This window comes from Silurus aristotelis (genome assembly GCF_946808225.1).
Source record: "Silurus aristotelis genome assembly, chromosome: 13".
NCBI lineage: Eukaryota > Metazoa > Chordata > Actinopteri > Siluriformes > Siluridae > Silurus > Silurus aristotelis.
In genome coordinates, this window is record NC_139586.1 from 20618370 (window position 1) to 20637548 (window position 19179).

Here is a 19179-nt window from a genome sequence, read left to right on the forward strand (position 1 = left end):
CATCTAATTTAGGATAATAAATGTAGTGTAGGTGGACATTTTAAAGGCAGACTAACAGGTCTTCGAGGGTCAGAATTCTAGCTGATAGACAGGTGTTCAAATACTTATTTGCAGCTGTATCATACAAATAAATAGTTTAAAAATCATATATTGTGATTTCTGGATTTTTTTTTTTTAATTATGTCTCTCACAGTGGATATGCACCTACGATGACAATTTCAGGCCCCTCCATGATTTCTAAGTGGGAGAACTTGCAAAATAGCAGGGTGTTCAAATACTTATTTTCCTCACTGTATGTATATATATATATATATATATATATATATATATATATATATATATATATATATATATATATATATATATTTATGGCATTTGGCAGACGATCTTATCCAGATGAACTAACAGTTACCTTATTTATACAACTGATCTAGTTTCTTTTTTTTTTTTTTCCTACTGTAGAAAATTCCCCTCAACATTATGAAAATGAGGTGGATCTTTAGTGCAATATTAAATGTATTCAAGATATAATATATAGTTTTCAGTTGTATAACGGTAAGATTTTAAGCACAAGCCTGGAGTGTTTATTAGGTCTGAATTTTTAAACTTCCTCTTAGATGTAACAGCCATCTGTTGACCACATGAGTGCGCTGTACTTTTGCTACAGCCCTCATTTTCAGTATTTGGTATCTTATTGATTTTATGATGTCTGTCTGTCTTCATCTATCTGTGTGCAGCAAGTCAGTGTGACATGTTTTGTTTGAAGTTGGAGTGTTAATTGTATTTGTTTACTCCTCAGGCGATTACACTGACTTCTACTCATCCAGAGACCATGCCACAAACGTTGGAATCATGTTCCGGGGCAAAGAGAATGCGCTGATGCCGAACTGGTGTGTAACATACACGTAATCACCAGCAAACATTAGCTGCAAGCTCTGCTCTGCTTTATTTATTTAATAGCATTTGAGCTTTAAAACCAGTCAAGACAGCAAATGGGGAAAAAAATACTTAATCGACAAAAGAATAGCCCGAAGAGATGTACAACCTGTATTCATTAGTTCTCATTTCAGTTCCATTACGTCCACATGACCATTTTCTCAAGAATCTAAACTGCAGCATTATATCTTGGCCATACACAGACTTTTTACTTAATCTGTATGTAGATGTATACTCCTAAATCACTAATACTGTAAACAGACAGTGGTCTGGTGGCTTTTTTATGATCAAAAGTACTTTCTACAATATATTAGCATTGTAAAACAAGCTTTGCTACTAAGCAAAATGTTGTTATTTTAGAAACAAACAAGTCAAGAAGGTTTTATTGTCATTTTTACCAGAATCCTGGTGCTCCATTAAAACAACACAGAGCTACAAGACCACAGAGCTAAGCACTAAAGAAAGCTGACCTCGCCACATAAATTGCATTGTGTGCAACCTGGTGCAAAGACAAAAACAGTGCAAACAGACAACACAAGACAGTGTAGGACAAATACACAAAATAGTGCCACCAGTAAACCTACTGTATGGTATACAATACAATGTGCAAAACAGGACTGTATACAGGAGTGTACTTGTATATAAACACAAAATGTTGTGCAAAACAGCAGCAGTCAAATGAATGTGCAAAAACAGCATGTAAAGTTATGTAGTTAGAATAAAATCATAGTATAATATGGGTGGTACTAAAGATATGTGTGTGTGATTCGAAATGAGTATTAAGTGTGTGTTTGAGTTATATTTGTAGCAGCTCAGTAACACACAGTTGAGTGAGAGTGTGTGTGACTTTTAGTTCCAGTTCAGTTCTGTATGTTGAGGAGCCTCGTATCTTGATAGAAAAAGCTGTTGCACATTCTGGACGTGAGGCCCGAATGCTTCAGAACCGCTTCCCTGATTTGTAGTAGAGTGAAGAGTGTGTGTAAGGGGCATGTGGGTTCGTCCACAATGCAGTTGGCTTTGCGGATGCAGAGTGTGGTGTAAATGTCCGTGCTTGAGGGGAGAAGGACTCAGATGATCTTCTCCGATGATGAAACGAAGGCAAGTGTACCCGTTGCAATATTTTGTTACTGCAGCCTGACTTTAAAGATTTAACAATCACTGAGCTGTAAAACCAAATAAAAGCAAAGCTTAGTTAAGTTACTTGCTTTTCAGCATTGTTATCGATTATCTTCTTTAATTCTAAGTCCTATATCTGGATGAACTCGGTACAGTATTTCCAATCCATTTAATCCTCCTGAGACAGGCTGCTACTTAGATAGCTCTTGATAAGTTTTTTGCAGTTGGCTTGTGCACTGTTCAACATAAATAACTTCCTAAAGCCATGTAATTAGACACATATACATTATATGGACAAAATAATATTGGGACACCGGGCTTTCCTTTTGTGGTTCTTCCCCCAGGATGTGGTAGAATAAAATTTTCCCATCACTTGTACTGGGAGACTCAAACCTGTTCCAACATGACATTTCTCTTGTGCACAAAGTGAACTCCATGAAAATATAGTTTACATGGTTTGGAGTTGAAGATCTTGAGAGGCCTGCTTTCGAGCTCTGGCATCAATCTTACTGAACACCTTCAGGATGAATTCGAACACTGTCTGCAACCCAGCTCTCCTTAAACTAATGCACGCGATTTTCACAAGCACACTCCAAAATCTTGTGGAAAATCTTTAGTTATTATACCTAAATAAGATTAAATGTGGAATAAGATTTTTAAAAAGCAAATATTAATCTTATGGTCAGGTTTTTTAGAGTATATACCCATAGAGTATATAACATTTCCAGATATTGTGATTTGTGATGAGAGTAGAAAGCAGGTGGAGAAGAGCCTGGAGAGGTGGAGGTAAGTGCTGGAGAGAAGGGGAATAAAAGTCAGTAGCAGTAAGAGTGCATGTGTGTGAATGAGAGGGAGTGCAGTGGAGTGGTGCGTTGCAGGGAGAAGAGGTGGTGAAGGGGGAGGAGTTCAGGGAGCTGGGGTCAACAGTGCAAAGTAATGGAGTGTGTGTTAGAGAAGTGAAGAAAATAGTGCAGGCAGGGTGGAGTGGGTGGAGAAGAGTGATAGCAGGAGTGATTTGTGATAGAAGAGTATCTGCAAGAGTGAAAGGGAAAGTTAATAGGACTGTGGTGAGACCTGCGATGATGTATAGATTAGAGACAGTGGCATTGAGTAAAAGACAGGAGGTGGAGCTGGAGGTAGCAGAGCTGAAGATGTTGAGGTTTTCGTTGGGAGTGACAACAATGGACAGGATTGAGATGGTTTGGACATGTGCAGAGGAGGGACATGGGGTATATCGGTAGGAGAATGCTGAGAATGGAGCCACCAGGAAGGAGGAAAAGAGGAAGAACAAAGAGGACGTTTATGGATGTGGTGAGGGAAGACATGCAGGTAGTTGGTTTGAAAGAGGCAGATGTGGAGGACAGAGGTATGGAAATGGATGATCTGCTGTGGTGACCTTTTGAAGGAAGAAGCCGAAATAAGAAGAAGAATGTATAACATTTTCCAGAATGCTTATATCTTAATGGAATGTAACATTGATGCATTATATATAATTTTATTTACATTAATAGCATTTGCAAACGCCCCAATAAAGAGCGACGTATCGTCTTATCCAGAGTGACAAAAGTGCTTCAAGGTCTCAGTCATTAAAGGCATTCTTTGGAACACATACTATGAATATAAACAGTCTAAAACTCTTTTGAAAGAGAATATAATAAAGATTCTTTTTCTTCATTTAATTTAGAGTCAGTCAGAGCTATATGTCTAATTCCAAAGTTTAGGAGCTAAATGTGAAAATGTTCTACCACCTTTAGTGGACTTTGCTATTCTAGACACTACTAGAAGTCCGGAGTTTTGAGAACTTAAGGAGCGTGACAGATTGTAGCGTGTTAGAAGACTGCATAGATAAATGGGAGCCAAAGCTTTTTATGGCCTTGTAAGTTAGTGACAGTAGTTTGTAGTAGATTCGAAACTTAACAGGAAGCCATTGTAGGGACGATAAGATTGGGGTTAAATGGTCCTATTTTCTCGACCTTGAGAACTGAGCCAGAGAACTCTGGCTGCTGCATTCTAGACTAAATGTAACGTGTTTACTATTGATGCAGGACAAACACTTAGTAATGCATTACAATAGTCCAGTCTGGAGGTCATGAATGCATAGACGAGCTTCTCTGCATCAGATATAGACATTTCTTAGCTTAGCAATATTTTTAAGTTGAAAGAAGACTATTTTTCTAGTATGGTTGATATGAAGTAACTCCCAGGTCTTTTACTGTTGAACTAGGAGTTACAGAACATCCTTCTAAATGCAGGTTAAAATGCTGTAGCTTTTATGCACTGTTTTTTTGGGCCGGTGAGCAAAATGTCCATCTTATCAGAATTTAATAATACACCCTCAGTTATCCAAGCCAATTGAGCTGTATCGTCTGGTTTCAATGAGATATATAGCTGGGTATCATCAACATAACGGTGGACGCTAATCCCATGCCTTTTATGCATAAAATGCATAAAATGCTGAATACACAGGTTAAGAGCATCCGTTAATGTTTTTCCTCTTATTAAACATCAGAATTGGGTGACTTTAACCCTGGAATGATTTTTTTTTATCCCAAATCTTCTAGGAATTACACATACAACTGTTTCTGGAGTTTATATATAATGCTGCGAAAAAATGAAAAAAAAAAAAAAAAAAAAAGGGACAAATTATTTTTTTATTTATTAATTTACAACCGATACTGTGGTTGGAAATGTCTTTTTGACAAGAAAGGTCAGTGGAAAATGAGCCATTGAATCACTCTTTACAATCATAGTAAGAAAAAAAGCATTTCAGCATTCACAAAACATTGAACCTTAAAGTGGATGGGCAACAACAGTAAAAAGAAAACCATATCAAGTTCCACATCTGTCAGCTAATAATAGGAATCTGAGACCATCATGGGTGCAGACTGGATAGTTAAAGATTAAAGGTTGTTCTCAACTTGCTGGAAGCAAATGTTTAAAAAAATCATTGGAAGCAGTACTGCAGCCAGCCTCTAGATGGGGTCAGAGACATTTTAAGCTTTCAACTGCTGTATCGTTCTCCATCATAAAGACACTGACAGGAATAAAATAATAAAATGAAGATTAATATATGGAAAATAATTCATGAAAACGAAAAGATCAAATATATGAATCATATATTAATTTAGTAACAAGAATGAGTGTTTTTTTTATGTTTTCAGCCACGATTAAAAATGTGATTGATCTATCATATTGTTACAAAAAACGCCCTAAACAGCAAATTGTAACAATACCAAAAGAAAAAAACAACAACTAATATTTGACTTAATAACTTGCTGATTTGAATATGACATTTTGTTATTTCAAGTGAGGGTTTTTTTTTTATTATATCTTGTTAATTTAGTGTAAACAGTGTGTTACTTTTCTAACCCATTATTGTAATAATATCATGTCATTTGTATTAAAGTCAACCCCCGATAATTCGCGGCTCGGGAAATTTGCAGGTTCTCGTTTGAAACCTGACTAACAGCAAGTTGCGGATTATCTTAAAATTGTGGGAATCCGCAGTGGGACCGAATGTTCAGGAACGTTAGGAATAACAAATTTCGTAAAAATCTTTAAATGTCTATTACTTCACATTTTCTGTTGAGTATACATTAAAAAGGAACCAACTTACTGCCACAATGTCTAGATGAATTCACCAAGGTACCATAGAGGGTGCGTCCAAAATTCACAGTTACGTTTTAAGACCCCCCGTGAGTTCCGGGGACCACTGTTTTTTATTATTTTAGTATGTATGTTACCTTGGTTTTATTTTATTATTATTTGGTCTGAGCTCATAATATTGCTGTCTGGCAAAAGATTACTAATGACATGGGCAATCCCGAAGGCTATTGGATTTTTCTTTTGTAGAGAGATAAGACCAAAATAGAACATTTTGGTTTAAGTAAAAAAAAACTTGTGCCACCACCACCACCAGGCTGCCACTATAAGTATAAGGTCATTGTAAGTCTCCTGGATAAGCGCATCTGCCAAATCCCATTAATGCAAATCACTAAAGGTAATGTTGTGGAAGACCCTAAAGCAAGCAGGTCATATTAGGAAACTCACCAACACCTTAGAGTTGAAGCGTTTCTGTACTAATGAATTTGCTAAAATTCTTCCAAGATGGCGTGCAAAACTGATCAACAGTTACCAGAAACATATAATTGCAGTTATTGCTTCACCACATCACACCAGATAAAGTAAGGGAAAGTTTGCAAACATCTACCACTGTTATATATGTAAAATTAGATCGTTTCTTAATCAGTAAATAAGTGGCTATGTGTAATTTTGTTTAACGCTCTCCAATTTGAGGGTTAGTATGAAAATCTGATGACGTTTTAGGATTTTAGGTGTTTATGCAGAAATATAGTAACATCTAAAGGTTTCACAAAGTTTCAAACACCACTTTATATGTTCTTTTTGTATAAATGTTTTTACACTAAGTTCAGTCAAGTAGCACAAGTGTTCTTGAGACTCCAGCATAGTAATGAGTGATCCATGCTCAGTTCAGTTCAGTACTAATTTGATCTGATTTCTACCAGAAATTGTATGATACAATAATTTTTTAATTTGGTATGTATATATTAAGATGTACCAACAACATGCTTTTGCGAATTTTCCTTGCTAAGTACCGTAATTTCCATGCTATTAAGCGCATCCAAATATAAGCCGCACCGACTGAATTTTACATACATTTTTATTTTGAACATAAATACGTCGCACCTGTCTATAAGCCGCAGGTGTCTACATTGAAACTAATGAACTTTACACAGGCTTTAATTAAAGACAGTGTCTGTAACATGACTTGTATCTAAACAGTAGCCTACCAAGAAAGTCATTGTTCACTGTCTTCCTCCTTTCTTTCACAAAAATTTCTTTTTGACGAGTTTTTCTTTAGGCATCGTCGTGCGCTTAAAAATCACCACCGGTGAATCTCTTCTCCCGATGCCGTGCAGCTCAGAACACAGGTGAAGTGCGTTTTTTCATGCCCGGTTGTTTTCAGCGTGACGAATGATTCGCATTTCCAGTAGACAGTCCGAGTGAGCGGCAGGTCAAACGTCAGAGGAACCTCATCCATATTTATGATGTGGTGCGGCCTGATTCAGTGGGAGCGCGTCTGATTTAATATAAAGAGTTTCATTGGTTCACCCGAACCCGTTCTGCATTTTCATTGGTCTAATGTTATGGGGCTCAGTTTTTTGGCATGAAGCTTGTGAAACCGGGAAAAACCCCGGAAAAATCCATAAATTATCCGCTTCGTTGTTTAAGCGTTAAGGGTTCAAAGCGTGTGAAAAAAGTAGTGGCTTATAGTCCGGAAAATACGGTAAGTTAGCACTGACATATCGGTGTGCTTGATTTACAAAGCAGGAAGATGCTAGAGCCTGAAGCAGTACAAAGAATATCTCATAAATCTACTTTCTGTTTAAGAGTATTAAATGTGACAAATTCAAGTGGCTTTCAAAAACCTTATATGGGAATGTAGAGTCATTGTGACTTTGTTCTTACAAAGTACCTTATGATCATCTGCAATCACTGATAACACTTGTAATAATTTCTGTCTTCTATTGACTTCTGGATGTCCACAATACTGTTTTCTTTATTATTGAAAGTGTTTGTACAAAACCTGACAGATCCCTTGAGCCTCAGGCAAAAGCTGGATTCTGTAAAACTGCCACAATATTTATTGCTTTCTAATGCTAAAAGAAAGATTGCAACAGATGGAGGGAGAGAGTGTATTAGAGTGCATGGCCCTGTTCTTTGAACTATTAGGAGTGATAGATTTAAGGTCAAATGGACTGATAGTGAATGTGTGGCTTAATGTAGCAAATGGATGGATTGACAGTGATGCTGTTTCATCTCCTCAGGCTGAGGCTGCCTGTTGGCTACCATGGCCGTGCTTCCTCTGTGGTCATCTCAGAAACTCCGATTAGAAGACCTCAAGGCCAGATGAGGCCAGACCCAAGTAATCACACACACACACACACACACACACACACACACACACACACACACACACACACACAGAGTTTCAGTGTATATTTATATTATCTTCACTCAATGTTCAAATTCTGTGTAAAGCTGTTTGTCACCCTCACCAAACAAACAAACAAAATGCAAAAGCATTCGCAGCCATATGTGGATCCATTCTAAAGTTGGGGGCACACAACTGTATATGATGTTATTTAATGCGTCTTCCCTTCACCTGACAATGTTTCCATGACAATGCCCCACTGGAATGAATTAGGACAATTAATGCATCCCAAAGTCTCATTATCTTGTATCAGTACCTGACTTTACTAATGTTCTTGTGGCTGAATAAGCAAAAAGCTCCTACAAGCTGCACATTGACTATTCTAAAATATATCCAATTTTAATTTCTATTATTATATATATATATATATATATATATATATATATATATATATATATATATATATATATATATATATATATATATAGTACACACAGTATCTCACAAAAGTAAGCTCACATTTCCTAAGATTCCTTGGATGTTATGAGGAAGAAACCTTGAGAGGAACCAGACTGAAAAGGGGAACCCATTCTCATCTGGGTGATATCAAAAGTGTGATGATAAATCATTCAAACAATACAAAACTGGCGTCTTGAGGTTGCGCAAGCTTCAGTCACTTCCCATCTCATGAAGAGTATGGACCTTTAAAGAAGTAGATGCCGAGCCCGCAAACATCACGAACCATCTAGAGACGTATCAGCGCCATTTGGATTCAACTTCATGTAGTGTTTGGACATTGGGCCTCTTCGAGTGTTTGAAGGCATTGAGAAGTTGGTGTTGGATCTTTGATAATCTCAAATGTTGAGCTATTTTATGAGTTGCTCAGTAGCTCCTGGTTCCATAATCTCAACTGACTGTGTACGACTGTAGGAAGGACATTACTTATAATCTTACATTCCGGTGCTCATTGTAGTTCTCAGTCCATGTTGTTTAGCAACTATTTTAGTAAATCTTCTAAAGGGACAATACTATAGCAATGAAAAGTGTATATAATTTAGAGTAGTCAATGTGCATCTTGTATAGCAATACAGATTTACTGTCCTCTAAAAAATTATTATAATACAGCCATTATTGTCAAAATAGCTACTGTGTGTGTGTGTGTGTGTGAGGTTTTTTACACAACAGCATTTTGTTTGATTGGTCATGCAGATCGCAATAACCTGTAATGCGGATAAGGAGGCGGAAGCTGAAGAAAACGCAACCAAAGTTTATTGAGAATACTCAGGAGATAATCCACCAATACTTGTAGCGAAGCAGTAATAGCCAGTGGTGCGCTCCCGGAGCACGGTCCACGAAGTTTTGTGAAGCAGAGACAGTTCGTGTAGAGAATCCACGGATCCGTGCTATGGAAAGCGCAGCGCTGGGCAGCAACGTATAAACGTGGTGCAGACAGTGTGAACATGGAAAACAGCAGGATCGGGGTAATCCGGGGTGCCGTTGAGAGAATGGGCGTAAATTTCATTTAACAGTAGGGGGACAATAAATATAAAATTTCTCATGAGCAATTTTTGAAGGGGGACACAAATAATACAGTCAAATTGTACTTACAGTATAAAGACAGAGTGTCCCCACAGTGAAAAACGTGGTTTCTATCGTTATTATTGTAGCATGTAGACTGCGTCAATTACAATGGTAATTCAAACTTTACATAAATAAAGTAAAACTATCATAAAAAAATAATCACAACAATAAAAACAAGGAATTAAAAAAAATGGTTTAACATTTTATTTACAAATTAAGACACTTAATAACAGAATAGAAATTGATTATACAAAAAATACAGTGGTGTCAGTTCGTAGCACAGTGCCATACCACCATACCATCTTTTCCCGCTTATCCGAGGCTTGGTCGTGGGGGCAGCAGTCTAAGCAGAGATGCCCAGACTTCCCTCTCCCTAGACACTTCTTCCAGCTCTTCCGTGGGGACACCGAGGCGTTCCCAGGCCAGCCGGGAGACATAGTCTCTCCAGCGTGTCCTAGGTCTTCCCCGGGATCTCCTCCCAGTGGGACGCGCCCGGAACACCTTACCAGGAAGGGGTCCAGGAGGCATCCGGAACAGATGCCCGAGCCACCTCAGCTGACCCCTCTCGATGTGGAGGAGCAGCGGCTCTACTCTGAGCTCCTCCCGAGTGACCAAGCTTCTCACCCTATCTCTAAGGGATCGCCCAGCCACCCTGCGGAGAAAGCACATTTCGGCCGCCTGTATCCGGGATCTTGTCCTTTCGGTCATGACCCAGAGCTCATGACCATAGGGTAGAGTAGGAACGTAGATTGACCGGTAAATCGAGAGTTTCGCCTTGCGGCTCAGCTCTTTCTTCACCACGACAGACCGGTACATCGACCGCATTACTGCAGAAGCTGCACCGATCCGTCTGTCAATCTCCCATTCCACCCTTCCCTCACTCGTGAACAAAACCCCAAGATACTTAAACTTCTCCACTTGCGGCAGGAACTCTCCACCCCCCTCCCACGGTAGCACAGTGCTTATTAAGTAAATGCACAGCTAAACAATATGCTAATTGTGGCCGTTAATGTTAAATTAACATTATGCCAACTCGTCCCAAATAAAACACTGCATGGGAAACGGCTTTGGTGTGTTAGTGTCAGTGCACTATGCTACAAGCTACTGTAAACAAGCTAATGTTAACTAGATAAGTCGTATTTTAATCGCTAATATAGCAGATTCATGGTAAATTACATCGGTAATCAGCATTTTTGCCGCAACTAATTTATTAATAAGTCTGCATCAACTACATTAAAGAGAATCGCTTTATTTAAAGTGAATAAAATACCCTAGTTAATGGAGTTGAACATTAATTGAGCCACAGCCACACACCTGACTCGTGTGTGTAGGTGAGATGAACTGGGAAAGCAGGCAGTGGGTCAAACCACTGTGAGGAAGGGGAGGGGGAGCTCAACTGTTTCTAAATGCAGTTTTAGTGGAGGGAGGGGGGGGGTTGGTTCTACTTACACAATTATGTTAGGTTTAAATACATATATTTTTCATATAATAAAGAATACATATAATAGAGAGTGCGATTTTTTTTTTATATATATATTTTTTTTACATGTCCCCTCCGTCCCCCTTGGAAATTAACGCCCATTGTTTAGAGAATGCGGAGTCCGAGAAGAAGGGTACGTAGCGGGATACGTATACGCGATTACACAGACCGCAATGAACCAACACATACGATCATGCACAAATAATAACGGACCGCGAGTGTGTGGAGGTGAGGGGCTTAAATAGGAGATGGGATGAGTGAGTGAATGAGAGTCAGGTGTGTGTGATCAGCAGGACTGCGACGAGCTCCCGCCGCCGCCGCCGAAGGGGGCGTGGCAGGGGGATTCCTGACATAACCAACGTTAAGTGACAAATTTGCCCCCTCTTGTGCTGGAGATATTAGGGTTCGGAGACATAAAAAAAAATCACATAACCGATTAAAAAATGCTTAGACAAAGCGAGAATTTGGCGGTTCCACTTCAAAAACGTCGACTTAATAGGGTTGGCGAGTTAACCGAGGTCCCTTACGAGGGAAATATCAAGGTCCGTGACGTCGGAGTGACGTGGGGCCGCCTTCCCGTGGGCTCACCACCTGCAGGAGGGACCGTAAGGGACGGTGCTGTGAGGATTGGGCAGCAGTCGAAGGCGGGGGCCTGCTTAGACTCGATTCGACCCGAATTACGGATAAGCGGGAGAAAATTAATGAATGAGTTAACCGAGGTCGAGATAAGTGGGTTTGACTGTATTTATATATACATATACATATGTATATATAAATATGTGTGTGTGTGTGTGTGTGTGTATATATATATATATATATATAATTATAAAGAGAAAGAGGTACTAACTTATATGGACTGATTTATAAATGTACCATATTTTCCAGACTATAAGCCGCTACTTTTTCCCCACTCTTTGAACCTCGCGGCTTAAACAATGAAGCGGCTAATTTATGGATTTTTCCTGGGTTTTTTCCGGTTTCACAAGCTTCAAGCAAAAAAACTGAGCCCCGTAACATTAGACCAATGAAATTGCCGAACGGGTTCAGGTGAACCAATGAAACTCTTTATATTAAATCAGATGCGCTCCCACTGAATCGGGCCGCACCACATCATAAATATGGATGAGGATACTCTGTTGTTTGACCTGCCGCTCACTCGGACTGTCAACAGGAAATGCAAATCATTCGTTACGCTGAAAACAACCGGGCATGAAAAAACGCACTTCACCTGTGTTCTGAGCTGCACGGCATCGGGAGAAAAGATTCACGACGATGCCAAAAGATAAACTCCCGAGAGAAATTGTTGTGAAAGGAAGAAGGAAGACAGTGAACAATGGCTACTGTTTAGATACAAGCCGTGTTACAGACACTGTCTTTCGTTAAAGCCTGTGTAAAGTTCATTAGTTTCAATGTAGGCATCTGCTCTTATAGACAGGTGCGGCGTATTTATGTTCAAAATAAAAATCTTTGTCAAATTCAGTGGGATTTTGGTGCACTTAATAGTCCGGAAATTACGGTAAATATTCGAAGATTGTTAATAAACAAAGCTGACTGTAGTCATAATAGAAGGTTGTGACTTTTGTACTTGATTTTAACTTCTCTGAGGCAGCAGATTCTCTCAGAAGCCACATCAATAGGCTTTAACTGGCAGTATTGTCACTCTGCAGCCACGAGACACTGATTCATCACAAAAATCAAACGCACATTCTCTCAAAACACATCAAGGAGGTTTCTAAGGGGATTCCACTCATTACATCCCACAATACTTGCCTTTGATCAACTTTGTAATATGGTCCATTGTGCTGACCATTAGAAGTGTCCTAACGTTTCACAGGTTGATTGAAGGAAGCACAGATTTCCCCTGATGATCGTTAATGTACTGGAGATCTACTGTCTACTCAACTAATCTTTTTAATTCCTCTTACTTACTATTTTTCTTGTGTGTATTCCAGCCAAACCTCCTGTGTTTGGGCCATCAAAGCAGCTGGACATTGAGCTGGAAATGGTGAGGGTGCTTGTGTGCGAGCTACTGAGAGTTGTACCTAGTGAAGAAACTTTTCTGAATGGCTGTCAGAGTGATTCATTTACCCTGAGATACAGTGCAATTCAGTCTTTTAGTATTCAAAATAAATAAAAATCAATGGTTTTTTTTTATAGTAAATATATATATATTTTTTGTTGATTTCTTGCTTATTTTAATGTAGTCTTCATAAAATAAAATATTTTTTATGATAAATAACACAGTTACATGAACATGAACTATGATTTATTGAAAGGAATAGAGATTTAGAAACAGGTGATTTAACAGGTGTTTATTATTTTATAATTATTGATATTTTTTATATTACTTTTTTTTATTATTTTATGATTATTAATATTTTGCTACGTTTTTAACATTATGCTTAGAGGAAAGTTACAATTTTAAAATTAAATACATTTGAAAATGAATGCAAAATTAAACCTTTGACAACCCTTTTCTTTTTATAACGCTTGCCATTCTCTTTCAGAAATGTGTCTGGAAATGCGTTTATAGAAAAATAATCAAGCCTGTAGTTGATTAATTTCCAATGAACATATCCCATGATTTACAACACATCACTTTTCCAACGGTTCATTTTTCTTCGTAAAAACTTTTGCTTCATTTATTCTCACATTCTTTGGACATCCGTAAAAGTTGTCACTTTCGTTATAACGGCTATAAAGTCATTCCCTCCTCGATCTCTCTTAAAGCTCTTAAAGCTGATAAGATGGAACAATCCAGCTCGTCAAATAAATGAGAAAGCACAGAGAGCAAATTCGGCCTCGCTGATAACATTCCCTGCAGTAGAAAATGTAAAGTATTAGCTTTAAATCAGAACACTAATCCTGAATGAAGCCTTTTCAATAAATCAGTATGAACTTATCCCTACAGAAAGCTTCACATGAATAATTAATATAAATTTTTTGTAGTTCAATATTAGCAGTTTGTTTGTTTATTGATAATTCTTTTGTGTGTGTGTGTTTCTCTGTTTATTGTAAGGCTTATATGAAGAGTCATTGGTCAAGGCCTATGATTTGTTACAATTTAAAGCTATATATATATATATATATATATATATATATATATATATATATATATATATATATATATATATATATATATATATACAGTGTGGAAAATAAGTATTTGAACACCCTGCTATTTTGCAAGTTCTCCCACTTAGAAATCATGGAGGGGTCTGAAATTGTCATCGTAGGTGCATGTCCACTGTGAGAGACATAATCTAAAAAAAAAAAATCCAGAAATCACAATGTATGATTTTTAAACTATTTATTTGTATGATACAGCTGCAAATAAGTATTTGAACACCTGTCTATCAGCTAGAATTCTGACCCTCAAAGACCTGTTAGTCTGCCTTTAAAATGTCCACCTCCACTACATTTATTATCCTAAATTAGATGCACCTGTTTGAGGTCGTTAGCTGCATAAAGACACCTGTCCACCCCATACAATCAGTAAGAATCCAACTACTAACATGGCCAAGACCAAATAGCTGTCCAAAGACACTAGAGACAAAATTGTACACCTCCACAAGGCTGGAAAGGGCTACGGGGAAATTGCCAAGCAGCTTGGTGAAAAAAGGTCCACTGTTGGAGCAATAATTAGAAAATGAAAGAAGCTAAACATGACTGTCAATCTCCCTCGGACTGGGGCTCCATGCAAGATCTCACCTCGTGGGGTCTCAATGATCCTAAGGAAGGTGAGAAATCAGCCCAGAACTACACAGGAGGAGCTGGTCAATGACCTGAAAAGAGCTGGGACCACCGTTTCCAAGGTTACTGTTGGTAATACACTAAGACGTCATGGTTTGAAATCATGCATGGCACGGAAGGTTTCCCTGCTTAAACCAGCACATGTCCAGGCACGTCTTAAGTTTGCCAATGACCATTTGGATGATCCAGAGGAGTCATGGGAGAAAGTCATGTGGTCAGATAAGACCAAAATAGAACTTTTGGGTCATAATTCCACTAAACGTGTTTGGAGGAAGAAGAATGATGAGTACCATCCCAAGAACACCATCCCTACTGTGAAGCATGGGGGTGGTAGCATCATGCTTTGGGGGTGTTTTTCTGCACATGGGACAGGGCGACTGCACTGTATTAAGGAGAGGATGACCGGGGCCATGTATTGCGAGATTTTGGGGAACAACCTCCTTCCCTCAGTTAGAGCATTAAAGATGGGTCAAGGCTGGGTCTTCCAACATGACAATGACCAGAAGCACACAGCCAGCATAACCAAGGAGTGGCTCTGTAAGAAGCATATCAAGGTTCTGGCATGGCCTAGCCAGTCTCCAGACCTAAACCCAATAGAGAATCTTTGGAGGGAGCTCAAACTCCGTGTTTCTCAGCGACAGGCCAGAAACCTGACTGATCTAGAGAAGATCTGTGTGGAGGAGTGGGCCAAAATCCCTCCTGCAGTGTGTGCAAACCTGGTGAAAAACTACAGGAAACGTTTGACCTCTGTAATTGCAAACAAAGGCGACTGTACCAAATATTAACATTGACTTTCTCAGGTGTTCAAATACTTATTTGCAGCTATATCATACAAATAAATAGTAAAAAAATCATATATTGTGATTTCTGGATTTTTTTTTTAGATTATGTCTCTCACAGTGGACATGCACCTATGATGACAATTTCAGACCCTTTTATGATTTCTAAGTGGGAGAACTTGCAAAATAGCAGGGTGTTCAAATACTTATTTTCCTCACTGTATATATATATATTTCAGGAAACAGGCTTTCTTGTCAGGAAATTAATCAATGCTTTCAGGTCAATCATAATTAAGAAGGGTATAAATGAAACATAATATATAGTTAAATAAGTGACTTTTCTCTTCATTAGTTAATATTTTAAAATGTGAGGCTGCTCTATTGGTCATTTCCTTCTCTTACTAGCTTATTATTTGCAAAGCAAATAAAAAAAATTGGCATCACGCTTTCTTGTTGTAAGCCTTGTAACATGTGTTTGGGTGTGTGCTTTGTAGGCATTCTTTGTGGGTCCTGGGAACAGACTAGGAGAGCCAATTCCAATAGAGAAAGCACATGAACACATCTTTGGTATGGTGCTGATGAACGACTGGAGCGGTGAGTTTTTCTCCTTCTTTCCATGAAGTACCTATTAAGTCATCTAAATAATACCTGGTCAGTCATGGTACTAGAATTCCTATTGAATTGTAACATGGCATGAGTAATAAATGACCTTCTGTACACTGTATGTATAGCTGCTTACATGAATAGTACTGGACAGTAGATACAAGATAATATACACTTTGAATGCTAGAAAGGTCGGAGGAGAATACCGTATTTTTAGGACTATAAGCCGCTACTTTTTTCCTGCGGCTTAAACAACGAAGCCGCTTATTTATGAATTTTTCCTGGGTTTTTCCCAGTTTCACAAACTTCAAGCCAAAAAACTGAACCCCATAACATTAGACCAATGAAATTTCCAAACGGAAACGAAAAAACGCACCTCACCTGTGTTCTGAGCTTCACGGCATCGGGAAAAAAAAAAATTTTTTTTTAATCGCACAACGATGCCAAAAGAAAAACTCTCGAGAGAAATAGTTGTGAAAGGAAGGAGGAAGACAGTGAACAATGACTTTCTTGGTAGGCTACTGTTTAGATACAAGCCATTGAGTCAGGGTCAAGGGATAGCTCGCTAACTCCAGTTGCAACAGAAATCATATAAGCAGAAAGGCTATGATCACTGAAATAGCCACTCTTTACAACTGTGGTGAGTAAAAAAGTTGACATGTTACCTTTTAGAACAGAGGTGTTCCTAATAAAATGGCTGGTGAGTGTATGAACTTTTTTTTTTTTTTGCTATCATCCATCCTTTTGTCTTTAGGTGAAGTACACTGAAGGGAAAACTGAATGCCACCTCGTATGAAATATTGACACAACCTCATTTCTTGTAAATCTATATAAAAGAGAGGGTGTCTGAGACAGCCCAGACTGGGCTTGATTTAGCGGTGTTTCCTGTTCATGGCAAAATGGCCATCTAAAGTAAACACTGCTATCAATTTCTTTTATTATTCTGTCACCACTTGCACCGTTAGCCTCTGAGTCGACAATGACACCTTCCGCAGCATGCCACGCTCCCATATTGCTTTTTTATGAGACCTACACCAGGCTCTGTGAAGCATCACATTTCCTGATTGCTTGGCTTTTGTCCATAACAAGTGTTACATAGAGTAACACTGAGTCCAGTCTTATTCCCATAACATTTACACAACGTTAGTTCATCTGGATGTGTGGACGCTTTGTTACATTCAAGTTACTTACAGTCTTGATCCGTTAGTCAAACTGCATTGCACACAAGATTCATTGTTAGATAATTAAATACTAGGGAGGTGAAATATTTTCTAGAAACCTCTTCCTTGTCCTGATTTAAGTGTTCCAGATTAAAAAAGTTATTTAAAGTTTTCTGACACAGTAAAGTCCTCAGGACATTTGATATGACAACCTTCATTTTTTTGGAAGAAAAAAAAGTGGAGGCTTATAAAATCTTTGAGTGTCATAGCTATAAGTGGTCATAGCTATAAAATTGTTTTCTTAAGCCGCAAACTTGTCCTTTTAATCCTGTCTTCTGTCTCCCATGGATACGTTTCTACTCCTTTCATCTTTTTCCTCATCTATTTTTTTTCCCTTCCTTCCATCCATCTTTTATTTCTCTTTTCAATCACCTTCGTTTTATTTACTTCTTATCCATTGTTGTGTAATTGAATCGATAATTTCATGCTAGTGAATCACATGTGCTCGCTCTCTTTTTCTTTCCACAGCGAGGGATATCCAGGCATGGGAGTATGTGCCATTAGGTCCGTTTCTTGGGAAGAATTTTGGGACCACCATCTCACCTTGGGTTGTTCCTATGGAGGCTCTGATGCCTTTTGTCGAGACGAACACAGTGCAGGTCAGTGGGATTGAGCTAAACATACACCTTTTATTCTTAATATGCTTTCAGTTTTTATATATTTGGTTTGAAAACCATTGATTGAATAGCAGTGTGGCTGATATATGGCATACAGCTGGTTGAAAATGATATACACTGTGTGGACAAAAGTATTGAGACATCCTACTTTTTCAGCAATGTATGGTTATTCCCAAAATTGTTACCACAAAGTTTAAGACGCACAATTGTGTAGGAAGTCTTTGGATGCAGTAGCATTAACTTTCCCTCTTTAAACAAGGAGACTTAAACCTGTTCCAGCATGACAATGCTCATATGCACATGAAGATATGTTTTTATGTGGTTTGGAGTGGCCTGCTATAGAGCTCTGACCTCAACCCTACTGAACTCCTTTGGGATGAATTGGAATGCTGAATGCATCCCAGGTCTCCTCACCCTACATCAGTACCTGACTTTACAAACGTTCTGAGAGCACAAATCTCCACAAGCAAATGCTGAAAACTAATGGAACACCTTTCCCAGAACAGTAGAGGTTATTATAACAGAAATTCGGGACTAAATGTGGAACAGAATGTTGAAAAAGAATCTGAATCTTGTGGTCCGGTGAACAAACATTTTCCATATAGATTTATAGTAAATAAAATAATAAAAAATAATAATTGTCATAGTAATCGATTATCAAAATAATAATTGGTTGCATCCCTTTTCAAATATATACCACCTGCCTAATATTGTGTTAGTGCCCCTTTTCCTGCTAAGACAGTCCTGACCTATCGAACATTAACAGCATTAACTTCTTCAGCAATTTTGAGCTCGTCTGTTGGATCAGACCACAAAGGCCAGCCTTCGCTCCCCACGCTCATTAATGAACCTTGGCCACCCATGACCCTGTCGCCGGTTCACCACTGTTCCTTCCTTTGACTACTGTTGATATGCATTGACCACTGCAGACTGGGAACATCCCTTAATAGTTTTGGAGATGCTCCGACCCATATTTGTTTAAATCCTTATGCTGCCCATTTTTTCTGCTTCTAACACATCAGCTTTGAGGACAAAATGTTCACTTGATGCCTAATATATCCCACCCTCTGTTATTTACTTTACTGGTCATAATGCTATAATGTTACGCCTGGTCGGAGATCTTGATTTGAATCAATAG

The 19179-nt window shown here is 38.4% G+C and overlaps 1 protein-coding gene across 1 annotated transcript in view; it reads left to right on the plus strand.

Moving 5' to 3' along the window:
• Positions 1–19179, plus strand: part of fah (fumarylacetoacetate hydrolase (fumarylacetoacetase)) — a 29751-nt gene that overhangs the window by 2937 nt on the left and 7635 nt on the right. Inside the window, exons 5-9 of the mRNA XM_083559283.1 lie at positions 800–890; positions 7902–7999; positions 13022–13074; positions 16096–16195; positions 17893–18023. Coding sequence (XP_083415409.1) covers positions 800–890; positions 7902–7999; positions 13022–13074; positions 16096–16195; positions 17893–18023 — 473 coding nt within the window. The remainder of the gene's footprint in view (positions 1–799; positions 891–7901; positions 8000–13021; positions 13075–16095; positions 16196–17892; positions 18024–19179) is intronic.